The sequence below is a fragment of the Alligator mississippiensis genome, chromosome 7 (genome assembly GCF_030867095.1).
Source record: "Alligator mississippiensis isolate rAllMis1 chromosome 7, rAllMis1, whole genome shotgun sequence".
In the NCBI taxonomy this organism is placed as follows: Eukaryota; Metazoa; Chordata; order Crocodylia; family Alligatoridae; genus Alligator; species Alligator mississippiensis.
The window spans coordinates 77,661,201-77,688,445 of NC_081830.1; the positions used below are offsets into that span (position 1 = coordinate 77,661,201).

Here is a 27,245-nt window from a genome sequence, read left to right on the forward strand (position 1 = left end):
TAATAGGTGGAAAATCATGTTCTAACTGAAAGAACATCAGGAGACCGAGCTTATGTGGAAATATTTTAATAGCAATATGAACTGCCTTGGTAATTTTCTAGGTATAATTATTAGTTAGAAGTCTTTGAGAAAACAAATCAATTTTTAATTTCTTCCTTGATTTTTTTTGTTTTGTTTTTTGCTTTTTAATTCTTTTTGCATTCTGTATTAATTTACAATTATCACCCAGAAGATGTTTCTAGACATGTTCTCCAATTCTGTATTGGCTGTGAGAGTTGTAGCTACTCTGAAAACCAGGGCCAAATGCATCAGCTTTGACACCCAAAAACTGAGGAACACAAAATTAATAAAGTCAATGGATAGCTATTTAAAAAAATATGAATATGATAAGGATGGCTTAAGTATCTGAACTGCAATTCATACTGCATCAGTATCACTGCAGAATTTAATCCCATTTTTTACTCGGCCCATTATGTAAATGGTGGAAAAAGCTGTGGGATTTAGATCTGAATTCAGGACCAGCACATCTGAATTGTTGTTCCTTATAGTACATTTTAGATTGTACTGTAAATGATAATGATTGACTTTCAAAGCAGTCTAAGGAGCCTGGACACACTGTGTTTTAAAAGCATTATAGGTATTTTTCAAATGAGACTTGGGAACTCAAGTCACGCAGACAGACATCTATGAACAATACACTCATCCTCAATAGAGTATTGCTTTGAAAATCTCTTAACCAATATTTTTGTATTGCTGTAGAATCCAGACGCTCCAATTGGGGTTGTGCTAACCAATGTACATGTACAATCAGGTAGAAATGCAGTTTGTATTCTGAAGCATTTAAGCCAAGATGCAGCACGTAAAGGTAATAGAGAACCTGGTTGGGGAATCAGGCTTAACAGTAAGAAAAATGCGGTTGCATTGTCTAGCTATGTGTATAACTGATAATGAGACGTGAAGAGATTTCTTTTCAATCTCTTAATCTAATTGTTACTTGGCTGTTGATTTCTGTTTATGTGTTTTTGTGATTTCCCAGCAGAGAAAGATTTTAAGGAGAAATTTGAAGGAGCGGAAGGTAACAGGTTCAAAGAAAAGTGGTTAAAGAATGACATGTTTCCACTGCTTGCGGGTACGTCAGTCCAGATTGTTGGTCTAAGTCCACGTGAAGTTCCTATTCTTTATAACAAATGAAAGCGTTGCCAGTGATGTTTGTATTGTAGCATTAGACATCACAGAATGGCAAATATCCAGATTTGAAAACTGAATCCAGAGTTCCCTTTCTGCTGCTTGCATTTTCTCCCAACATCAACTTTTGTGGGACTAACATGGAGCCACATCTTCTTAAGACAGAAGAATGGGAGAATGCCTTCTGCAAGAGGATTACAGCTCTGCTGTACAAAACTCAGTGATGGTAGAGCAGAACGCCCAGATTACTTTAATGTACAGATCACCAAATCCCTGTCTGTATACTGCAATGCCTGAAATTCTCAGAGATCAATCGGAGGTTAGACTGAGCAAGGACAGCGGGATTTCACCTGTAGTGAAGTTGATTATCTGGTAGGGAAGTGGAGAAATATCTTCTTGAGGTTCGAGGCATATTGTACTTGTCCGGTTCTGGTGAGGTAGCGGAAATATTTTATTCTCTATTGGAATAGTTTTCTAGGAATGCCTTTGGATTTATTAGCCTCTGGGAGAATTTTCACCATGCTAAGATTTTATTCATGATCTTAACAGTTGGAGGGGAAAAAGCAAATGTTTAAAGTAGTGAGGGTATTTCTGGGGTCCTGTCTGTCTATTTTAAGGAACTTTGTTGGTTTGGACATTTTTATACCTTAAAGAAGAGTTATAACATATTTAAGTCAAATGAGACCCTCCAATTTTACCTAATGGAAAAGAATGAGGAGAAACATGAGCTCATGTATGAGAGAAAGCTTCAGTAACCTGGGATGTTGATTATGGCTCACCTAGTATCTATTACCATTTCTGAAGCATTATATTGTTTTGATATGACCAGGATTCAGTCCCTTGGAGAATCTTTGGATTTTTCCTTGGGTCACATAACCTTGTGTCAAACCCACTACAAAGGTTCAGTTACCTGAAGATGATAACTGTATATTATCAGCAGTGAGGTAGTAAAATAAGTAGTTTTCATCATGAATTAATTCAAAACTGATCCTGCCACACTTCGTGAGATTTATTTCCTTTATTAAATGAGACCATTCATATTTTGACTTGTGTAAAAGTGTTTTCCAGTTGCAGGGGATGCCTTTTTTGGGATGTCCTATTTTCATTAAATAATTTATTATTGCATATACTATTGCCAAGCGGTGTGCTGTTCTTATCACTATTAGACCTTTTAAAATGCAAAGTAAACCAAGTTACATGAATGTTATAGTCATCAGAGATTTGAGTGCCTTTTCAGCACTGGGTGAAGGTTAAGCTTGGTGTGTTCATTTTATAGTCTCATATAACAATATAGAGGTTGGATTTACAAAGTACCTACAGTCCTCCAGGAAGGACAGGCACCCCCATTTTTCAGATGGAGAAGATTGAGGAACAAAGGGCTAAGCTCTTTATACAAGCCAGTGTTTTGTAGGTGCTGTATGGGAAACTGTCTGAAAGCTTGTCCTTGAGTGCCCATGCTGCAGCTGTGCCATGTACAGAGCGAGTCCTGTTGTGCCAGATTAGAGCCATTTTGGGACTTCTCTAATTTATAGTAGTTGCAACAGCTGAAAATACCTTTAAGTTTGGTACAGAACAGGTATTGCCTGGAAATGACCTCTTAAGGACTCAGAGCATAGCTCTTGGTTCCTAAGACTACACTCTGCCCACTAGGAATTGGGTTATTTTTCTTTACCATGCCTATGCTGCATTCTGGCATAATGACTGTACAGAGACAGAAATCAGAATTACACGTGCAGGATGATACAGCCTTTCCTTTGCCAAGCCGGGTAATCATCCAACGGATAATATTCAGACATGGCAATTTCCTTGAGAACATTCAAGGGGCTGTGTATAACAAGTATATTTTATTTGCATGTCAAAGTCAGTATGAAGTGGAGTAAGTGTTCTTAGAACTGAGAGCATGTTAAATTGGTTTGCTCATTCTGTGTCTCACAGATATTCCTCTAATGTTTGGGTGTTGGGTTTTGTTGTGGGACTCAGTGTTATAAAAAGACAGGGAAAGAGCAACTCAGAAAATGGGTGTGTGTGGTGGAGGGAGGAGGATGGTGCTGCGTTGTTTGTGCTGTGAGCAACATTTGACAGCATGAAAGAGATTCAGGTTCCTTGTCCTTATTAGGGGCGCACAGCTAATGTGTACGTGGAAAAATATGTTATGTTTTCTTTTTTGGCCTTTGTTCTTTTCTTTGCCTTTCCATTCCACCTAATCGGATATTAAGGGAGTTTATTGATTGAGGCATCTGAAACAAATGCCCGGAGTATAAGCCAGGGGAAAGCTGCATGTATAATCTATTTAGGATCTTGTTTCCAGTGTTGATTTTTGCATTTACAGATCTGTATAGAAATATTTTTAAACCATATAGTAGCTCTACACTAGTACAGAGTCAACAGCTGTGTGATCCAGGACTACTACAGCCATTGCAAGTGGGAAAAGTAAAGCTTTATTGCAGTTTTGGGAAGAAAGGGAGCACTCTGGTAACCTAAAGGGCTTTTTTTTCTTCACTTGGAGACCACAGGGTTTCTGCCACTTTTACACTCTAGTAAACATGTGCTGATTTAGTTTTCATGGAAACATGGATATTTCACCGTTTTTTTTAAATTATAAAAGGATGAAAAAGACAGTGGAAAACATTCTATTTGAGAGATTCTTTTATGTAAGGCATTCTTGGTGATATTATATAGTGTATGAATAGGGTGTAGTGGATGTATTTATTAAAAAATGGTCATCCAACTCCTTTCATTCACAGTGATATATTTTAAGTCCTTAAAAGCATTTCTTAGCCAGTCTGAAAGAAATGAATTCTTGAGATCCTTCTAACCTGAGATTTTTGTAATGGTGATTGTTCTTTCAGCTAGGGGCTGCATTCATTTAAAAAAAATCCTTATGCAAGAGGTTATATTAATTTAATGATTTATGCACAAGCCAAGCCATAGATCTAGAAAAAAACCCATATCCTATATGTAAGCATCTGCAGTAGAGAATTACTAGGTCTTAATTAAGTACGGCATTCTGGTCAAAGCATAAACAGCTGCAATTAATATAAGGCACATCAGCTTGCAGTGTGGTAGGACCATGGGTGAATCCAGCAGGGGAACAGTGGTTACAGTCGTACCCCCACCTTTCATTTCTAGTCCACCTAAGATATAAAAACAACTGGATGGCAGTAGCAGCAGCATTTATATTCAGGCAGAAGTAGAGAGTCCATTGACTTCATGACTCATTATAATCTATTTGATTCCTTCTAAACCGTTCATTCCACAGGCGTTGACTCCCTCTCCCCTTTTTAATCATCTTTATTGGTTCTGCTAATCCTGTTATCCTTTGTTCTCTGTGGAAATAACTTTCAGTGAAGTATTAGATAAATTGTCAAAAGGCTAGATTTTGTTTTGTGAATCTGAAAAAGATATGTGCATTTAATTCCAATGGCAACAGGACTAATGAAACAACATCTTTTGATCATTTTTCCTAGTTTGTTGTGTTTTTCTACATAGTATATGACATAGCAAATGAAAATACATTTCAATAAAATTGTATTTGGGTTTGCTTTGTTATTCAATTGTTTAATCTAGCCTTAGGCCCTGAGCTGATTAGTAAAACATGTAGCTTCTTTTTAACTGGAGAAAAATGCATTGTGCTGTATGTGATAATGCACAAACCTTCTGTACCCCTCTTTCTAAAATCCTAGATGCGCCTATGAGTTGAACCTGTAGGAGGGAGCAAGGTCACAACAACTTGTTCCAAATCAGCTTCTGTCCTCTTAAGGTTTCTCTGCCCCAAAAGGATTAATTTCCTTTGGGCACAGATCTATAGCCCGATCCCACCCAAAAGGTTCAACAGTAAATAATTAATAGTAAGGATACTTGACCGGGAGGAAGGGTGAACAACAACAATAACTATATTATAACACAACTAGGGAAGAATAAGAAACAAACAATAACAAATGTGGTATAATGGAAATAACAATAGCAATCAATAGCCAACACAACCCCAAAATTCCTGTACTGGTGCGAGAGAGCAATTTCTCTCACGCAGGCACCTCTGCTGATAGGTGGCCTCTCACTCACCCCACATGACAAAAGGAAGAGGGGATATTGGCTGCCCTGGCCACCACCAACCTTGTACCATGCGCGCGCGCACACACACACACACACACACACACACACACACACACACACACACACACACACACACACACACACACACACACACAGAGGATTATCTGCCCCAGCTCTCACCCACTTTGCTCAGACCCAACCAGTCTAAGATCACTTGCCCTGCAGCAGACACACACACACACACACACACACACAGTTGTCACACACCAGCAAAAGACAAGAATAAGGATGTTCTCAGTCCTGTCCCTTTTATATAGATTGTAGAGTCAGAAGGGACCACAATGGCTCATCGTGTCTGACCCCCTGCCCCTGGCAGGAAAGAGGGCCGAGGTCAGATGACCCCAGCCAGGTGACTATCTAGCCTCCTCTTGAAGACCTCCAAGCTAGGTGATAGCACCTCCTCTCTTGGAAGCCCATTCCAGATCCTGGCCACCCTTACTGTGAAAAATTTCATCCTATTATCTAACCTACATTCACTCTCAACTAGTTTACACCTGTTATTCCTAGTTACTCCCTGGGGTGCCTTAGTAAACAGTGCTTCCCCTATCCCCCATTGACCTTCCCTAATAAATTTATAGGCGGCCACAAAATCTCCCCTCAGCCATCTCTTGTGAAGGCTGAAGAGATTCAGCTCTCTCAACCTCTCCCCGTAGGGTCTATCACGAAAGCCACTAATCATGCGAGTGGCCCTCCTCTGGACCCTCTCAAGATTCCCTGAATCCCTCTTGAAGTGCGGCGCCCAAAACTGGACACAGTACTCCAACTGCGGCCTGACCAGTGCCGCATAGAGGGGGAGCATCACCTCCTTTGTTCTATTAGTCATGCATCTGCAAATGCACGACAAGGTGAGATTGGCCTTGTTGATGGCCTCGTTACACTGCCGGCTCATGTTCATCTTGGAGTCGATTATGACTCCAAGATCCCTCTCTGCCTCCGAGCTGCTGAGAAGGACACTCCCCACCCTATAGGTGTGCTGGGGGTTCCTCCTTCCCAGGTGGAGTACCTTACATTTATCTTTATTAAATTGCATCCTATTTCTTTCTGCCCATTGATCCAACCTGTCCAGGTCAGCCTGAATCTGCTCCCTGCCCTCTGGTGTACTAACTTTGACCCATAACTTGGTATCATCAGCGAACTTGGAGAGGGTGCTTTCCACGCCCTCATCCAAATTGCTGATGAAGATATTGATAAATATCAGTTCGAGGACCGAACCCTGCGGGACCCCACTGCCCACGTCCCTCCAAGCTGAGAAGGAACCATCCACCACCACTCTCTGGGTGTGGTCCCTAAGCCAGTGGGCCACCCACCTGACCGTGTAGGCGTCCACTCCACAGTCTGCTCAGTGACAGTCAGCTGTCACTCATTCTTACAACCAAACTGTTGTGCACATGTTTCATTCACCTCTGCACTCCTCACTTTCTTTACAGCCCATGGCACTTTGTTCATCAAGCAACTCTTACCTCTGGTAAGTTTTCCCACCTAAACTATCTACATTACACGTGCTCATATGCTCAAAAGTAGGTCATTGCACCTTTGGGGTCATCAGTTCAACACTCAACTCAAGGGTTCTGCAACTCCTTGTTCAACAGACCTAACATTTTGTAGCTTTTCTCCAAAGTGGCAGTAATTTGATGGGGACATTCAGACATTCTCTTGCCACCCCAAAATGTCCATTTCCATCAGATGCTACATTTTGAGGCATAAAACATTGCATTCTTTTTCACTCAGAGGTGATGGGTAATTTCACTGGATCCTAACTTTTTTAGGGAAGCAATTAGAGAATGTGAAGGAGGCTGAAGGAGAATTGCATGGTTAAACAAGTCAGCAAAGGAAAAAACATTTGTTTGGAAGGAATCTCCTTTACCTCCCGGTGTATTCCACCGATTCCAATGAGAGTTTGCCAAGGTACAGATTAGCCCCATACTGTGTCATCCAAGTATTTCATAGTTCATAGTTAGTAGGGTCAGAAGGGACCTAAGCAGATCATCAAATCCGACCCCCTGCCATGGGCAGGAAAAAATTCTGGGGTCAAATGACCCCGGCTAGGTGTCTATCTAGCCTCCTTTTGAAGACCTCCAGGGTAGGAGCAAGCACCACTTCCCTTGGAAGTTGGTTCCAGATCCTAGCTGTCCTGATAGTGAAGTAGTGCCTCCTGATATCTAGTCTGAATCTACTCTCTGTCAACTTATGGCCGTTATTCCTTGTTACTCCCGGTAGTACATGGGAGAACAGGGACTCTCCCATAGCCTGCTGGTCCCCCTTGGCCAGTTGGTAGATGGCCACCAGATCCCCTCTTAGCCTTCTCTTGTGGAGGCTGAAGAGGTTCAGGTCCCATAGCCTCCACTCGCAGGGCCTGCCTTACTGCCCCCTGATCATGCAAGTGGCCCTCCTCTGGACCCTCTCGATGCTGGCCACATCTCTCCTGAAGTGCGGCACAGTACTCCAACTGCGTTATCTGTACCATGCTCTCTCTAATATGCCTGCCAATATATGTAGTAGCCACACATGGCAATAAACAGGGGCATGAGTTGATAGCAAATATTTCAGTGGAATGGGGGAGATGAAGAGTTAACAATGAACATTCATTAGGCTGCATATATGCATTGGCTGTCAGCAGGGACTGACTGGGTCCTTCAGCACCTACCCGCCCAACTTCTTAACAGTTGAGCAAAATGCTTCAATATCTGTGTTGTAAATGGCAAGCTGCTATAGCTACAGGGACAAGCCACATTATGAGCTTTTTCTTCCTCATTTTGCTCCATTGAATTTGATGGGAAAACTCTTATTGACTTTAATGGAAGCTGAAAGCCTTTTTTACTGGATTATGCAACAGCTGCATTAGCTGCCTTTGACTTTTTAAAAAAGTTTCAGACAGAACTTCTTCTTGAAGCCAGGGCTGCCCCTGGTGGGGATGTGTGGAATCAGATTGGGGCGACTGTCCCAGGCCCCATGCTTTGGGGGGCCCTGCGGAGCCAGGCTGGCTTTGCATCCGGCTGCTTGCCACCCCAACTCTGCTGCTGAGTCCTGGCCCCACACAGGCTGATTTGTCGCGGGCACTGCACCCTGCTACAGTCGTCTCTGCTTGACGCCTACCAGTAGGATCGCAGAACATTGCTACGGTCATCTCTGTGGGATTACAGAACACTGAACCCATGAAGTGGGGAAGGTTATAGGGCTGAAGAGGAAGTGATATACCAATGAATTTACAATATAACAATTGTTTAACAGTTGATTAGGGGCAGAGAATAACTTCACAGTAGTTGCACCCTGAACAAATTTGACATGCATTTGAACTGTCCTGCTCCATGTGCATTCTAGTTAGCTTCCCAGCACCTCAGCAGGAACTCGCAAGTCATGCAGCCCTGCAATCTATGTAAGTTGCAAGATATCAAACAATTTTATTCCTGTGACAATTGATGTTGGTGTTTCCCTAATAAAATGCTTAGTCGATGAGAGATGAGTCACAAGTACCATGTGGAATGGCATTTCTTAAGCCCTCATTCTGCAAAGCCTCATAGCAACTTATGATGTATAAAGCCTTAACAATTGATAATGTATTGGCTTTTACAATTTTATCACAACTCTTATCAATCAATTTAGCTTTTATAACTCTCTTTATTGGTGGGTGACACTAAGACCTGTGGAATTTAGCTACTTGTTTTTTCTCTAAAATCTGAACCTGCTGCTCACGGTTAACAAGAAGGAATCAACAAATAACTTGATGGTCTCCTCTGTCTCTGTATATGCTGCAGAAGTTATATGTTTTAACATGATCTTCTTTCACTTGTTAACGTTATGACATTCTAATGGAAAACCTGGATCTCCAACAACTGATTATTTTGGAAAGAAAATAAATGGAAATGAGCACAGGGTCAGTGACACAATGTTGTGGCCAGGATAGCTGCCATACATAGGAAAGCAAATGAACATGTGGCTGCCCTGGTTACACCAGTGTACATGGTACCTTATCCTACTTTACATTCATGCGTATGTTGAACTGGTTCTTCACTATTTGCTTTTTAGCAGGGATGTAGGAGTTAAAGTAGGAAACAGAGCTGCAAAACTTAGAGATTTGCTTACATGGATGTCTATACCCTCAAGGTGGGATGTTGCTGTCTGTATTGATCCGAGTCACTGTAGTATATTTTGTGTCAACAAATAAGAGCATAATATTTAGAACTGTGCATTAGTTTTGGGTATCTCTACTGTTGGGAGTAACTTGAATATGCTTGGGTCTGATTTGGTGGGGTAATGCAAATACAGCTGCCTTTAAATCCAATTTGCCCAGCATGTCTGGCAGCCATTCCTTTGGAACAAATCCACTTCTCTCTAATGTAAAGCTGGTATAATGTCATTGACTTCAGTGGTAACTGCTTCCAGCTTTATACTACTGGAACAGGATTATACTGCTGTAACCAAGAAGAGGATTAAGCCCTGTATGTGTGAGGCTGACAACTTCTATTTGTGGACTGGGGCAGGACTCAGTGCTGCCACATGGGGGGGTTGGATTGACCTGCGCTGACTCTCCTGCCACGAATTATGGGAGATGTACTTGGTTCTCTTGATTGAAGATCTTCCTGCTGGCTTGGGGTCCCCGCTTGAGTCTTCTGTGGGGCTCTTCCTTCCCTACGCCCCACCCCTTTCCTCTTGGGTGTTATGATGAATCACAGGCTGCATTCATGGGTTTGATATTGTTGATTGGAGTACAGCTGTGTGGTGTCCCACCTGCTGCCACTGGTTGTGTGGTACCGTAGTAGAGACAGAAAAGGCTAACAGATATAAAATGAACAACTAAACATCTCTCAGCATGGGCGGGACAGGGCTCCGGTGCCTCACGCTGATCCGCTTGCCCCCGAGCATCGGAGTTTTGAGGGGTTCTGACTTCACCAGCTTTTTCCTTCCTTCTCTGGCACCCATTGTTCTCAGGGGCTTTCCACTGGTGCTCTTCCTGTATCAGTCCTAACTATGGGCTTGCAGGGGAGCTGTGATGCACCCCCCCCCCCCACAACAGGGTCTTTTCCTGCTGGGCCCTGGTCAGTTCTTTCACGTGAGGGCCTTCCCTTACTCATGTAGGTTTTGGCTGGGCAGGAGTTGCCTGGTCCAGGGATTCTGTGCCACCCCGGGGCTGGATCCTGACCAGCTGCTTGCCCTGGCTTGCCCCTGCCCCTATGGCAGAGGCCGGCCTCCCTGACTTACGAACTGCTTGTGGTGTCTTCAGCAACAGTGGCAGCGGTGTCGGTGGCAGCAATTCTGATTGTGGCATGGGCAGCGGTGCTGGTGGCAGCAATGCTGGGAGTGGTGCCAGTGGTAGCAGTGGAGCAGTTGCAGCAATGCTGAGTGTGGTGTTGGTGGCAGCGAGCCCCCAGTGTTGTGGGTGGTGTCTGGCCCTGGCTTGGGTGTCTGGTGTCCTCTATGCTGGCTCTGGTTCCCAGGCAGTGCTTTATGGCCTTGCTGCTATGCTGTGCCCCATTCCAGGCTCCACTTATTAGCTCATGTGGCAGCAGCTTTGCCACACACAGCCTGACCACCTGTGCTGCGAAGTGCAGGTAAGTCAGACGGGGCCCTGCCACATGTACATTTTTAAGATGTTGGCCTGAATTTAAGTTAAGATTTCTAGCACCAGAAATACAGCAGAGAAGTGATGCCTAAAGATTGGTATCTGTCCTTGATATGTGAGAGACCATGCTCAGTGAGGTTGCTAGAAAAAGGTTTCCTTCTTATTAGTCTAAGAGGGCTCAGGCTTGATGCTTATCAGTGGGAAGGTGGTACAGTTAATGCCATGTCTTTAGGTTAGAGACATTTGTTTCCACGATGTTTGGCATTGCAGTCCCTTTAATCCTGCATCCATAACCTATTTGCCTATGAAAGGCCAAGTTTGCAGAATGAGGCTTTTGTGTTTGTGTCAACCTCTAATACAGGGGCAGGCAAAATTCGGCCTATGGGCTGGATCTGGCCTGCCAGGCAATACCATCCAGCCCATGGGGCCCCTCTGTGAGCCTCCTGTATGCCCTGTCCCTGGGCTGCCCCTCTATAAGCTGGTGGCTCCATGCAGGAGGTGCAGCTCTGGTTGCTAAGCAACCACCCTGCCTACCCCAGCCTGGCCTGACCTGCCCCAGCCCCGAGCTAGGGGTGCTAGAGACGAGAAGCCTCTGCCTGGCAGAGCTTGTGCCTGGCCACCCTGAGGTGGTTTCCATCCTCCCTGCCTGTGAGCCTAGAAATGCAAGTAAGGGCCCAACTGGGCTAGGGCCAGGGACTCCCACTGGAGGAAAGAGGTTGGGAGTGTGGATACTGTGCACTCTGGGGTCTGGCTGGCGCGGTCCTGCATGTTGCAGGAGTGCAGGAGCTGCATGCTATGGGTCCGGGTGGGGCTGGCCCTGCAGGCTGCTACCACGTACAGCTGGAGACTAGGGTGGGAGTGTGGGATCCCTGTGCTATTGGGCCAGATGGGGCTGGTCCTACATGCTGTCGCCACCTGGGGCTGGCGCCTGGGTTGGGAGTGCGAGTAGCTGCACTCTGGGTGGGGCTGGCCCCGCTTGATACCACCACATGGAGCTTCAGGGACTCGCACACTCCAGGGACTCCAGTACTCCCCCCCTCCCACTCCCACCCCCGCCATATCCCCAAATACACCTCCTCCTAGAGCTCCCACTCGCCCACCCCCACCACACCCACACACACCCCCACATATCCCTACCCCAACTACGTCCCCACACTCCCCCCACATCCTACCACGCAGAATATACAAGTGTCAGACTGTGTTTTGAGCTATTATGCAATCACCTCTAGATACACTATGCAAAGGCACATCAATCAGGACAAATTAACAATAAATTAAAATAAGTTATAGTAGATGTTTGATTTTTGTTAATATAGCATTTGTGTTTTTTCTAGTTTTAACATGGCAACCCCCAAAAGGAGTACTTCTGAGGGTAGGTGGGGGACTTCCAGTGGCAAAGGTCAGGGGTTAGGGGTGGGACTTCTGGTCCCAAGATGGGGGCCAGGGGGTGGGGTACCTGTCAAGGGGCAGGGCTACCTTTGCAGCCATTGGCAACACGTAGAGGGTGTACGTGGGTCCATGTGCACCCCCTGAACATGGTGGTGGACCCCCTGCGAAAAGGCACCGCTGACACTGCTGGTGGCACCTGTGAGTGGTTGCTGCTTGCTACCCACCCCTGCTTGCCGCCGACACCACCGGATGTGTCAGGAGGCAGTCCATGTTGGCTCCTGGCCACCACTGATGCTGCCGATGCTGTCTGTGGGCGATTGCCACCCCCCTCCCCTCACTGCCAACAGCGATGCAGCCACCTGTGGGAGCTCCCTGCTTGCCCCCACCATGCTCATGCCACCAACAGCGCTGCCGCCGTCTGCGGGAACTTGCCGTGCCCCCCCCTGCCCTGGGGGCATGTAGCGTTCATTCTTGCAGCCCTTGACAGCTCACCAAAACCCATTAAGCGACCCTCCAGCTGCAATACGTGCCCACCCCGCTCTAATACACCTGCAAGGGGGTTGCCATAACTTCACGCTTTACATTAGGGCTGCTGCTCAACACCATTCTCTCTAGTGATAGTCAGATGTCAGTCAAAACCATGGTCTAGTTTGACATTGAGATGTCCTTAGTCAGACTCCACAAAAAGGAGCCATTTGCCAGCTTTTACTGCTCAGCAGGGCATACATTCATTATGTTTCAGAGAAATCTCTGTTGTTGAGAGTGCAGCACCTCCATCAAGTGAGATAATGTGTTAATATGGTATTGATTTTCTAAATTTCTCATTTGCTGCTACTAGACTGGGGCAGTCTGCATTGCATAGCTATTTCCAGTGGAAGGTTTCTGTCCACCTCATATACAGTTTATAGGCCAAAAAGGACCTAGGAGCAAAAGACTTGAAAATCCACCTTCCCTTCCCCACTAATTTATTTCTGAGTTTCACACCTTCCCTTCCCCACTAATTTATTTCTGAGTTTCACACCTTCCCTTCCCCACTAATTTATTTCTGAGTTTCACACTGTATTTGTCAGGAGCTCATGGCCATTTGTTAGGGCAGCATGCAGTGGGAGTGGCAGCGAACCTAGAGGGCCCATTCAAAACAAATCTTATCTGTTTTGTTTGCCTTGCAGCATGTTTGCCTTGCAGCTAGCCAAACACAAGGTCATTTTAATATTTTTAAGAAGTGCTCTCCATAATAGAGAGGATATAGGGATAAAATGGTAAAAATGGATTTTAAAAAGAGGATCAGCTTTTGATTCCATTTCACTGAAGTTTTTTATGCTTCACCCTTCTTAATGTGATCTTCCGAGTAGTAGGCTTTGCTTCTTAGTTGTGCAAGATAGAGTTCAGTATTAGTTAGCATTTATAAGCATTTTAGTTTTCTTGCCAGAGAACGTTAGAAAAGCAGTTTTCAATCGCTTCCCCTTTTTCTTTGCTGTTTAAAAAAGCTGCTTACTTTCATCATTTGGCTTATCCTTTGCTTTCAAGCTTTTTGATGATGACTACATGTTCACCAAGATTAGGTTGGGTGGAAATTAGTGGTGCAAAGATTTTGGAGTAAAACAAGTAGAATATTTAAAGGCATATTTGCTTACAGATCATCCCCATTATAAATAATGGAGTGTGTTGAAGGGCAGCAAAAAGCATTGCTCTTTATGTAAGATCTAAAGTGGTGGATCAAATAACTTTAAATATCGTCTACCAGACAGGCTCTCTAAACTTGTTATACATAACTTTATTTTGTTTAATCCTGATATTTTCACTCAACAGCCCAATTGGAAAAAAGGAGAAAGCTGATATGCCTGCTGTCAGCCTTTTGCAGGCTGAAAATGGCTTCATTATCAGAACCTTTTTTCTAACTTTAGCTCCAGTGCATTCATCTTTGTTCCATGACATAATCAGTTTGTATTACTCAGTCATTGTTATCCTCATTTGGTAGACAAGGGAATTGTCATGGGGAGATGTTAAGTAGGCCTGTGCATTCACAGACTCCAGGCACTGATAGTAAATTTGCAGGCACAAGATTTCCTGTGCCTGAGAAATGTCCAGAGTCACTTCCCAAGGCCATATCAAGTCAGGGCAGAGCTGGGATTTCAACTTCAGTTATTACTAGCTTTCAAAGTTGTGTAATGTGTAGATAATGTGTTAATATTTGTAAACAGCTCTAAAGATCAAAAGCTCTGAATAAGCACTGTTAATAGTAATGTGTTCTCTTGAGACCTAAAATATATGAATGGCATTGAGGACTGAGCATTGTCTTTGATGAGGATAAATCTGAGAACTGAGTGGGGAACTTTTGAAAGTCAATGACAGAACTCTTTGTCTGACTTCACCGGGGCCAAGGTTTCACTCCAGGAATTCTGGGGGTTTTTTTAGGTGATGCACTAAAATGCAATTCCACCTTTGGCCAAACATGTAATTTAGCTGCTGTTAAAATGAAAACTTCAGAGCATATGAAAGCTGGCCTCCTAGAATTTTTTTTAACTCCTGAACAGGCGTAGATTGCTTCTTTGTCCTTCAGCCAGACTTTTATAGCTAAGAGAGGTTCATAGAAAAGTAACGTGCACAGTAAGCCATTAGCAAAGCATGACGTTGAATTATTACTTATATATACTACAGATTCTTTACTAGGTTATGTTACAGAATCTTAGTGGGGGCCAGCTGGTATAGTCTAAATACCAGCCGAGTATTAGATTGGGGTCTTTTGGGCAATGACGGTCTTTGTGTTATATAGTGTCTAGTACAATGCAGCCCAGGCCTCTCAATGGTCCTGCAAAAGAAATAATAAATAGTAATGTTTTTACTACTAGAAAATAAGTACCACACTGCCAAAAATAACCCCTCTTTGCCCCTGTATCCCTGTGCATTTCAGTTCTTTTTCAAGAAAGCGAGAAATGTTAGAACTGGTCAGGAAGTAGTTGTGGGTTTTTTGGGGTGAAAGAAATCAGTAAAAATTTTAGCTTAGGGGAGCTTTTCGAAACATTATTTTTGTTTGCCTTTTGGGTTTCTTTTTTGTTTGTTTGCTTGTTTTAAGCAATTGAAAGCTGGAAAAATGTAGGCACAATTAAATAAGGCTGCAGGGCAAAGAAGCAGGTAGGTGGTGGAGGGATACTGAAAATTTTCACCCAACCAACCAAAATGTTCCAGTGTTGTGTGACTGGGAAAAGGAGAAGGAGGGTGGTAGTGAAGGGAAGGGTGTGGGGGAGAGGGCACAGTAGAAACTGAAATGTGGGGTTTTTTTGTTATTTGATGGAAATCTGAAACAACTCATTTGACATGAACATCTCTTGTGGAGGCTTTCCTTTTGGTAAATCTACCATTTAACTTTCTTGGAAATGGGGGGATGGGAGGAAGACATAAGGGATGGAAATTGCCATGGAAATATTCAACCAATTTCAGCAAGCATTATTCTCTCCATTTTACAGATCATAAAACTGAGGCAGAGACAGGGCTTACGTGCCTGCATTCACAAAGTAATTCATGAAGTAATCAGAGTTAAGATCTGAAAAAGAACTTCAAACTTGCAACTCAGACCTGTAACTCCCAGTCCAGTAAATCACTATGGCTTCTGCTATTTCAGAGCTACTCTTTGTTTGAAGGAATGAAAACATGCCCATGATGTTTGACAACTGAAGTATTCATTACTTAGTATTTAGTAACAAAAATTTGGCAATTGGCATGCCTAAGGGTGGTGAAAGATTCAAATGAGTTTTGAAATTCCAGACTCTCTTATTCCATAGCAATACATTCCATTGGCACCTACAGCTTTTCCCACGAAAAGATGATGAGAAAGAGAATGAATCACATATGAAGATTTTAGCCCCGACTCTTGCTGCACCATTAGAACATGCCAGCATTATAAAAGTAACTGCAAAGAATACTATACTTTGCAACATTTTTCCCTGTTAAGAAAAGCTTCACGTTGTATACTCATCTCCTTAGAAGCAGAAGAGAAACCATCATGAATATATTCTTGTGTTTACACACTTAAATCATGTGTAAAATAATCTACTTATCAGAAAAATATTCATTAGAGAATAATATTAAAGATCGCTTGATAACTTCATGGGAGGGGGGAATGACATTTGTCAGGATTTCTTTCTGCAAAGCACCCTGGCAGTCTTTTGACCTGTATTTTTTCCTTTTCTACAAGTGTCTGTGATTAAAAAAAAAATGTTTTTGCCTTTGCTTTCTTACTTCCAACCTCCTTGCAGTTTGTTTTCATTGGTGGACCTAATTAAAACGTTCCATTTGAGAAATTTTTCTTACTAACCTCAAGTCTTGTTAAGTGTCTACTTCATCTTGGGTCTTGAGTTCACACATTGGTCAGAAGTCACAATATTTCTGGAGGGCAAAAAATATATAATGGAGACTATGCAAAGGAAAACAGAACAAAGCAAAACAAAAAAACCCCAACGATTACACTTTCTAAATACAATACCGTATAGTATTGTATGTCTCAAAAATGGAAGTGCACAGAAAATGTTCTGTGTGTATAGATAATAGTGAACAAAATGTAGTGCAAGTGTCAGTTAGTGTACAAAAGTATGAAACTTCAGTGTTTTTCAACTTAGCATCTAGTATCTTTCTCTGCCTAAAAAGAGAGAAAATAAGGGGGCTTTTCTCAAGAGCAGACATTTTTTTTCCCCTTGAAAATGTGAAGTGTTTTTCTCTGTATTAGAGAAACCATTTTGACAATCCAAGCCTCAGCTATTTTTCTCACCAAGGATGAATCAAGAGATTCAAGAACTAGGAGTAGTGGTTCCCTTGGAATAAATGTTGTATTGGTTCACCTGAAGGAGAAAAAAAAAGATTTCCTCCCTGCAATTGTCTTTTGCTCCCTAAGACACTGTATTTCTGCCTTGGTATTTTTATAGATACAGCCAAAAAGAAAGCAGCTGAGATACTCTAATTGCATTGATTTAAAAATATTCTTCTCTTAGGGATATACATTTCATTGGATGCAACCGTTATTTCCATGAATGAATGCTGTGCAGACCCATGAGCTGTTTATATGCTGTGCACTCCCATAGTAGAAAGCTGAGGGAACCAAAGATCATCTAAAATTAGGAGCTAAGTATTGGGAGAATGGTCAGTGTTCATCAGATAAGCCTTGGGTGTATAGAACATCCTCAGTTATCTGAACCCTTAATTACCCAAATGGCAACTTTGTTTTACTAATGTATAACTGTCAGTATTGAATAACAGACTGTTCCCTTTTAAAGCTGTATTTAAAACAGTACTGCATCTCAACTCTGAAGTCTGATGCAGTACTATAACTTGAAACTGGTATTGTATACTGTTCTTTTTTAAGCTTAAAATATATTGCCTCTGAAGTTGGGTGTGATTTTATATTATGCATCCTCTTAGCACATATACTTCCTCACTAAATGCTCCATTTTCACTTCTCCAGTGATTTCAGTTATCCCAATGGCATCTTGGTGGGTGCTTTCCAAAGAGTTTTGGATAGGAGAGGCTGTACTGTAGTGGCATGGTCATGTCAGATCGATATTTGTGTGTATGTAAATGTTCTTGCACACATCTGTTGCAAAACGTTAAAACTGTCCCAACTGATTTTTTTTCTTTAATTTTACTGTGATTTTAAGCCCGAAGGCTTCATTGTCATCATCTAGTTTGCTATCTTGTAAAAGGCAGGTGACAGGACTTCCCTGAATAAATTCTTCTTTGAACAAGAGCATGTATAAACTGTCAGTCTTAATTTTAAAGTGCTCCAGTGATGGAAAATCCACCACAGCCCTCGGCAAGTTGTTCCAGTGGTTAATTGTTCATTCTTGAAAATCTGCAATCTTATTCTTGTCCATTTTGTTTCATTGAACTTTAAGCCATTGAATCTTTTTTAAACTTTGTCTGCCATCTTAAAATTACCACTATCAACATTTTGGTTCTCGTGTAGGCATTTATAGACTGTAACCAAAGCTTTCCTTAACTCTGTTGCAGAAACTGTGGAAAGGAGGGCACATACAAGTTGCCTGTTCAAAAATGAAAGCTCAGATTTAATTAAAAATGCATAGCTTGTATATCATATTTTTTGTTAGCAGATTTTGCCATTTTACAGCTGAGACACAAAAGGGAAAGGGATTAGCTAGCAGCTACTGGTAGAGGGAGAAAAATAAACCAGGTCACCTGAATTCCTGTCTAGTGCCATAATCTAGTCATAAGCATAAGTGCTAACCATAGAAGCTAGTTTATGATATAAATGTAATATTGATATTTAATAATGTGATATTTCAAATACTGAATGTATATTCTGCAGTCAAGCTACCAATACATACATATGTATACAGGTGGAGCGTTTGGGGCCAGAAAACTTTCTCTAGTGCTTACAGTTGGGCTGGAATGCAGTGACATGGTATTCGGTTTCCATTACAACAGTATTTTAGTGATGCTCCAGGCCAGGATCTCTGTATCCTCCCTTCTGTGCCTCAGCCCTTGCCCACGGTTCCACTTCTTCCCTATAAACTCTGCATGCAGCAGGTTAAACTTCTGCCTCTGAGATAAGTGGCTAATTGAGATACCCCTGCCTCCAGTACCAAGCAGTTTGAGGGCCCTGATTTTCTTCTGAATGAGGCTTTTTTCAAGTATTCTGTCTTGCAGCAGAATCAATGAGATTGTATCTGCTGATGCCTAGAAGATGCCTTGCCATTGTAGAATTCATCAGGTGCGTTCCACAGTTGCTGTGAGTTTAGACAGCCTGAGAAGAGTACCTGTTTAAAGAGCATAGAGGCTTGCTTTGCCTAGCCATTCAACATCAATGTGCTCTTGGACATCTGGTCTCAGGTGAGTGCCAAACAGCCAAAACATTTGCACATATGGCTCCAATCGGCCTCATTGTTGTCAGATACAGTTTAAATGTTAAGGCAAGGCTTACTTAGTATCTCATCTTCTACAGGTGGGTTGCTCCAAGTCAAGAGCAATTGCCAATAGAGCAGTATGAGGATGCTTGTAACACTGGTGCTCATCCTGTGCCTGGGTTGCAGATAAATGATAGTATCTTTTTAGTAGCCACTAATATTATACTTTTGAACGTAGAGAGGTCATTTTGACCCATGTTAGGCACAGTTAACTACTGTCTGGCTCCTCTCTACTCTGTCACGAAAGTAGAGGAGCTTATGTTCTCCTATTGAATTACTCAGTAAAGGAAGGTCAGAATTCCTATATGAAACAATTATTGCTTAGTTCTTGAAATATCTTGTCTATTTCTATCCACTTTGGAATGGGCTTGGATGCAGAGCTTTGCTTGCCTCTTTAAAGGGTTGGAAATGAAACTTCTTTTCCAGGCTGGGACAGCACTTCTGGCTTAAATACAGTTTGCCCAGAGGCATTTTCTGGCTTGCAGGTGGTGAGACAGACGGTGCCAGTAGAAAACATTTTACTTCCAGAGTTCTGGGAGATGAGCCTAAATTTCACTTGCCTTAAGGGGTATTCACAGATCACACATCATGTCTCACACAAAAAATGCATGCATTGTTATTTGAAGGCTAGCTAAATAATCCAGCCTCCTCGTTTCTTATGACAGGCCTAGGTACCACCCACAAAGGCAATTTAACATGCTTCTTCTTTCATGTTTTTTTTCTGTCTTTGCAAGAGCTACTATTGTTTTTGGTAGCATTGCTTTGGAAACCACTCTGCAATCTCAGTGCTGCTCAACCACTGAAGAGTCAAACTTTGCAGTACAGTTTAGTTGTGTTCGGTGCTGAGCAGACACACAGATGTTTCTTTGCCTATATGAATGGATGGGACAGGCAAAGAATGTGCTGTGTAAGAAGATGAAAAGAACAAATAGTGAATCCAAAGTCTCTGCCATGACAGGTTTGCCATTGGGCAGTTAGAGGAACACGCAAAAGGGGCCAGCCAATAGAATTCTCCATTGACAACTACTGAGAGAGAAAACGCTGGGGATCAGCTACATACAGCAATGAGAAGAGTGCCCTGGATAGAATAAGATGGCAGAGTCTCATTCAGATTCAGATACTGGTAGCAGAGTCCTAATCCCTGCCTTAGACAGCAAATTCTGTATTCTTCTTTTGTAGTAGGAATAAGTGACAAGCCTCTTCACTATCTCTTGCTTTGTATCAGTGTGGCCTTACTATTGTCACTGTTTAATTGGTTTTTATTGTTTTTGTTGCTTTGTGCTATTAAACGGTATCAATAAAAGAACAAGACAAAAATCATACATGGTTTACAGTTTTACAGTGGGTAAATGGTGTTAACCTACCACTGCTTAATTTGGGGAGACTGCCTCTGTGCATGGGAACTATTCAGGGCTTGGGGAGAGGACAGCCTGAAACTGTCAGAAATGATGGTTTTGTAGCTGATTCATGTAAGTAGGACTTCTGCAAGATCTGGCCTCAATTTCTCTCTCTGTCCCAGGCTTCTGTGTGTCCTTGAATAAGTCACTTAACTCTTCTATACCTGCCTCTCAAGTGAAGATAAAAATCTTACCTGAGCCACAGGTGGTAAGGATTGTGGTGATAAACATTGCTGGCTGAAAGAAGAGTCTTAGTAAAAGACCCCGAGGCTCTTTTACCTTTTTATTTCACATCAGGAAAATAAAAATCGGAAACTGTCTCTTTTGACAATGTTCTGTGAAAAATGAACCAACCCTCAGACCTTCCCCCATCACAGGATTTCCCAAACCCTAGAAGTTAGGATGCTTTCCTGGGATGTGGAAGACCCTGGGATTAGTATGGGCTGAAGATATATCTCTATGTTGTACTCCTCTCAGAAATGAAAGCTTAGCCCTGATAGATCTTTCTGAGGAAAGTCAAGTCAGAATTGATACCAGTGCGCTTCCACAAAAAAATGTATATGAATTGACATGGTTGGTCTGGCAGGGGTTGTTCCCTAGAAAAATTCCCCGCTAACTGTAATAAATGTTTGGAAGTAAAAAAATAAATAATCCATTACCCATGGACGGGTGCTATCCCTACTCCAGAGGTGTGACTCAAATGAGCCCTATGTAGGAGTTGGTGGTACCTGCCTTTACTGACCTCTACCAAACAGGCTGTAACCTCTTCAGCCGGAGGGAGGAAGATGCTTTGACATTCTGCAGATTTCTTCGGGGACTGGCATCAGGCATGGCAAACCCCGGCTCCAGTCCTTGATTTGTCTGATTCAGAAGAAAATTTGGGATGAAAATCTGTCTGTGCTGACCCCCAAGTTTTGCTCACATTGCAGCAGAATTTGGTTTTGTGAAAATATCTGAAACGATCTGATTTTCATTCCATTGTGAACCTCAAAAGTGGTCTTAAAATTAAGAGGCCATCTTCTGGAGAGTTGTAGTTCCTCCATCCTGGTGGCAAGTCACCACAAACTGCCACTTCCATTCACAAGGCTGAAAGTTTTGTGTTCAGGGAGAACTGAGTTACGTGTCTCTGTGCTCTGTTGTAGTCAGTTGTATCTGGAGCCTGCATCTGTGTCCTGGAAGTAATTTTGGCCTGTCGTAGAATAGTTTTTGAAAATCTCTGGGATGGTGAAGTAGTCTTTGGACTCCATTCAAAGGTACAAGTGATGTGCTCTTAGTTCTGTTAATTAACAGGTAGGTTGGCATGTCTTATATGAAATACATGCAGCTCTTTAATATGTGCAGTAATTATAGTATGCAATGTCTATATTATTCAATGGACTGCAGATGTCAAAGGGAAATTGAGACTGATTGGGTACCTATACACATGCTCGGGGGTGTGGGAACATTTTCCTTAGTGTGGTTTCTGGAGAGCTGCTCTAATTAAAATGCCGCACACGTGCTCGGGGGTGGGGGAGCATTTTCCTTAGTGTGGTTTCTAGAGAGCTGCTCTAATTAAAATGCCGCAGCATCACATGCATTAAGCCCCCCCCCCCCCCGTTTAAAAAATGGCAATGGGACTTTTTAGCTAAAGATCATTAAAAATGGCCCAGTGACCCATTTTAAATCAACATGTGATGCTGCGGTGATGCTACAGCATTCTAATTAGAGCGTGGAGCAGACTCGATTAATCAAGTCTGCTCTGACAAGTTCTAATTAGAATGCATTGGAGCATGTGTATAGGCACTCGTGTCCATTAGCTTCTGGAATGTGGTAAAGATGGGTTAGGATCCTTGAGGACCTTAACAATCCTTAAAAATGATCTTGGCGTGTCCCATAAATGAAACAATGCTTTGAAACGATTTTAACCTAAGACATTGATGTTTCACGAAGGGACAATGGAAGATTGGTAGAAGAAGGAAATTGCCACACTGAATGTGGGCTCTGAACAGGCCGTACCTGACAGATGCTTCTATAGGACCATGGAGGAGCCCTCGGAGAGGCAACTTATGAAAGATTATGAGCACACTGGAATGGCACATTCAGTTGTTGCTTAAGGTATTTAAGAGTATAGAAGTATGGCCAAGCTAATGTTAGTAGAAGCTATATGCACATATGATTGATTACATAGCAGCGCCAGTTCTAGGGTGAAACTGAGAAATCTCAAGGAGCTTAATGCCCTGAAGGTGTGGGAACTGGATAACATCTATTACAGATGTCTGATAGAGCTGACACATGCAATTGCAGGTTCTATAGCAAGTATTTTTAATGAAATGATCAAGCAGAAGCACTACAATATGATTCAAATAAAAGAAAGGTACTACTAACACCTAGGGCAAGGGTGGAGGTGGAGAACTAATTAAGGCATCTGCAGATCCCATCAGTCTGATCCATATGTCATGCAAGGTTTTAGAACAAATATTGAAGGGAAAAAATAATTGTCATGAAGGTAAATAGAAGAGTGGATAAAATGCAGAATAACTGATATTGTGGATGTGTGGTAAGTCTCACCCTTCTGGACTTTAATAAACCTTTGATAAGGTGCCAGGTGGGAAATGTAGTGAAGCGTCAGAAGATGGGGACTAGGAAAACAGTGTTAGTCACCTTTGTTTGAAAAGATGAATTTAAACTGGAATGTGTTCAGTGAAAGGGTTACCAAGATGATCAGGAAAATGCAGAGTCTATAAGCAGAGGCTAGAAGAGCGTGGCTTGTTAGACAGAGGTGTAAGACTGCTGTGCACGATGGGAGGGAGGAGAAATAATTAAATTAAAGGACAGTGTCGCCATAAGAACAAATAAGTTTACACTGGCCATAAATAAATTTAGGCTAAAAAGTTAGGAGAAATTATATAGTAGTGATTCTCTGGTGTATGATATTCTACTGAGAATAAAGAAGTAAGTGTGAGGAGTCACTTTGGGGCTGTTGCAGTGAGGGTGTTGGAAGACTGCAAAGAAAATAATTTTTGCTAGCTTCATCAGCATATCAGATAACATCTCAGCTAGCTTCTCTAGGAAACTTTTGCTTTTAGAAGATCTATTGACTAGAAGGGAATTCACGTTGGATTTTTTTCTGGTCGTTAGATGTTAGCACTGAGCCTATGTTGTCCTTTAGCTCTGTTTACATGGCGCAAACTAAGCTATAGGTTGTTTTTGGGATGAGGATATGGATGGTGAAATACTCGATTGCTTATCTGATGTGAATTAGCCCCAGTTTTGGATTGCAGTGTAGTAAGATCTGAAGCATTAGAGCTGTTTCGATGCTTGTAGAAGTACAGTAAATGTGGCTACTCTGCGTGGTGTGGTAGCTATTTACTGTTTGGCTTGTGGTGATGGTTGGTATTTTCTCAGGAGTGTTTTTTACCAACGAGACCTGGATTTTCAATGTGTGAGCCATGATGGCTGGTGAAAACCTATGGATGTGTTGATAATTCGAGGTAAAGCAGGTGTGCTTGACTGATCCTGGGTCTGTTGTTGCTTTGTTGTAGGAACTTCATTTGTGTGCTTGGGCATGGGCTTGTCTTCAAATCCCATGGTAAACTGAGGGTGGGAATGCTCAGCTTTTAGGGGCACCTGCCTGCCCCTAATCCCCTTTATAAATCAATGTTTTCATTTCTCTAACAAAATCGAAGTGAAACTTGAGTGTTAGATGGAACAAACAGTGCTTCCCTTCATTCTTTGTCAATGAGCCCTTCAGACCCAAGACATACTGAAATGGCCTTCTTAAGCATCTAAATAGAAAAGCCTTTAGTCTTTTGGGGGGCGGAAACTCTGCACTTTACATGTTAGAGATAAGTTAGATGGGTTAGTATTGTTTCCTTTGCAAATGGTCAATTTAATCATCACATGTAATTGAGCGTAACATATTTTTAGGGGTATGTAAAATGGAAGGAGCTGCCTTTCACCGCCAGAGTCATTGTTGAGACAGGAGTGTGAAAAACCTATACACCAATCCTTTTTGCACTGTCTCTGCCTAGAGCTTTCTTTTCAGATGAAAGAAATCGTTTTCAGCACTGTCACTCTCAGCTTTTAGAAACTTAAATATTAAAAAATAAAATAAAATAAGAGCTAATACGAGGGGATATGAAAAAATGTTGGCATCTAAAAAATCACAAGACACTTCTTTTGTAGGTGCTAAAAGCTTTAAGTAAGACAAAATCACGCTGCTTAGCAGGGTACGTCAGCACTCAGTGGCTAGGACTAATGCTTCTCTTTGTGCCTTAGATTTCTATTTTCGTTCTTGCAAGAACTGACTGGTTACATGAGAAGAAAATGTTTCTTCACGGTATTAAAAGTATTATCATTATCATTTTCCCTGCCTGCCGGATTCGGCTGTGTGCTGACCCTTTGCGTACTGGCCCAACAGCCACCTGTGCAGTTTGGTACACAGGGCCTTGTTATCCAGCTGGTCGGGTCTAACAATTCGGCATCAAGGGAGCGGCAATTAACACTGCCACCACTCTCTTGCCACCAAACTGCAAGACCCTGGGGAAACCCTGTGGGCTGGACGACACAGCTCTGTGAGCCAGATCTGGCCTGTAGGCCAGGGGTTGAGCACTACTGGCAGTGACTTTTGTGCACTTCCATAACCAAGGCAAAAAGATGCTGTGCTTCTTACCCTGACCCCCTTAATGCAAAAGCTGTTAAGCTGAGCCTAGGTGCCCGTGGGGATATATGCATGTGTGTACTTTTGTTTTGGAATTCATCCATGTTCTAGCCCAAGGGATGATGGATACAGGCTCTTCCTTGGCGTGTTTGACATGTTGAGGGGTTACTCAGAATAGAAATTAATTGTTCCCTCCTCTTCTAGCTCAGTCAGATAGGTTGTATAGGAGATTCAACTCTGCCTTGAACCCAGACTCTTCCTGAAGTCAGTAAGTGCCTTAATGTTTTTAAAAACAGTGCAATGGTAAGTACTTTACAGAAACATATAGGTGATACAAGAATTATATATCCTCAGTAAATCAGCTTCCCAAGACTTGAAGGCCTAGGGAGGTTGTCTGGTTGGGGGTTGGAGGACTGAAAAATAGCCTGGTCTGAAGTGGGGGAAAGAAGAGCTCAGCCCAGGGCTGGGGTGAGCAGCTGGGCTTTCCCTGCCCCAGGGTTGTGCTCCATATGTATGCAAATGTTTGATAGATTGGGCTAATCTGTTCCTCACCTAATTTAGTTTATCCTCACAGGTGAACTAATTTAGATCGGGCCAGCCATTTTTTGCCCGTGTTAACCTCCCTAGACATCTGCGCAGATTGGCACTTAGATCAGATCTTAATGTAACGTTTAGGAAGGTATGCAGTAGTAACTATTGGAAATCAATTCCATGTATATTTATTCTTAATCCAGAGTAATCTTGCTTTATTCTGAATTAAACAAATCCAGTATGGAAGTTCCACTTTAAATTCACACCTCGCCTTATTCTAAATAGCTACGTTTTCGTCCATACACAAGCCTTTAGCGTCAGTCTTTTTTTTTTCCTGTGCTTTTCTTCACTGAGAGGGAAGCAATTGTTCAGTTGCTCAAGTACACCAGGAGGGAGAGAAATGTGAAACAGAAACATTAAACAGATTAAATAGTACAAGTTTTTCTTGAGTAAGAAGAATAATAACATCTGACTTTATTGTTCGGAAAACCCTTATAGTGATCTAAATCCAAATGACTATTGCTGTAACCATTTCCAGTATCTGATTTGTGTTATTTTGCTCCCTGAAAGTGATGTTTTCACTTGCGTTCACTTTGCTTTTTTGTTAGTTTTGTTCATAAATGTCAGAATAAAATGAGGATTGCAGTTAAGAAATCAGTTGTACACGTTTACCAAATGGGTCATAAACATATCAAAATATGCGTTTGCATTTATGCAGGAGAGAAAAGTAAATATTTCCTCAGCACATAAACTTGAAGATCAGATAAGATGATCTGTGAATTGGTGTCCTTGGGCTACAGAGGGAAGGGTAGAGAAACAAAATAACCTTTTGCTTTTAATCCCTTCCTGCTTTGTTATTATGGTGAAAATATCCTCAAGATTGCAGCACTAAGGTAAATCATTTTCCTTTAAGGTAATCTTTAGGAAAGACAAAGGGTTTTGGCTAAGGAGGATTTTGCTTTTACCAGTGCCCCCTATCTCCTGTGATTATGCTTCTCTGTCCTGGAGATTTATGCCTGTAAATCTTATCCACTGCAAATTGGCATGCTAGTTAGCATTTTATTTTTGTTATGAAATGCAAATTGAGAAAATCTTTCTAATCCATCACTAACTTGAGGAAGGTTGTGGTGATTTGACCAAACACCTGTTGCAAACCACAGAAGTTTTTCAGATGACTTTCAGCATAAAAGTGAAAGTAAGGAGTGGGACAAAATGAGTCCAAGGTAAGACAAAGGAGCAATTGTCCAATGCATATGTTAATATAGTACACGAGATCAAAGGATGTGATGTCACTTTATAGAGAAACAGGTCAGGCAAGCCCAGGTAACTCAGGAAGCAGGCTGCTAATTATTCACAAAGAAAGTCAGGTATACAGTTACAGTGCTACAGTAGGAAGTCAGGAGGTCAAAACTTGCTCAGTAACTGGCTCAATTTGAGACTGCTTTGGCCCCTTGATAAAAGACAATTTTTACAAATGGGAGAGAATGAGACGCGTTTACCTAATACAGCCTTGCAAGGTAAGT

General features: G+C 42.3%; 1 protein-coding gene across 4 annotated transcripts in view; it reads left to right on the forward strand.

The window, feature by feature from the left end:
- The window catches only part of NAALADL2 (N-acetylated alpha-linked acidic dipeptidase like 2), a 1,094,482-nt gene that overhangs the window by 259,976 nt on the left and 807,261 nt on the right, over nucleotides 1-27,245 (forward strand). The window contains exon 1 of one of the 4 annotated variants that reach the window (XM_019478566.2): nucleotides 27,091-27,239. The exons of the other annotated variants lie outside the window; for them this stretch is intronic. Within the exon in view, the coding sequence (XP_019334111.1) occupies nucleotides 27,197-27,239 (43 nt within the window). The 5' untranslated portion in view covers nucleotides 27,091-27,196. Of the gene's footprint in view, nucleotides 1-27,090; nucleotides 27,240-27,245 lie in introns of those variants that run through there. 4 annotated transcript variants of the gene reach the window in all.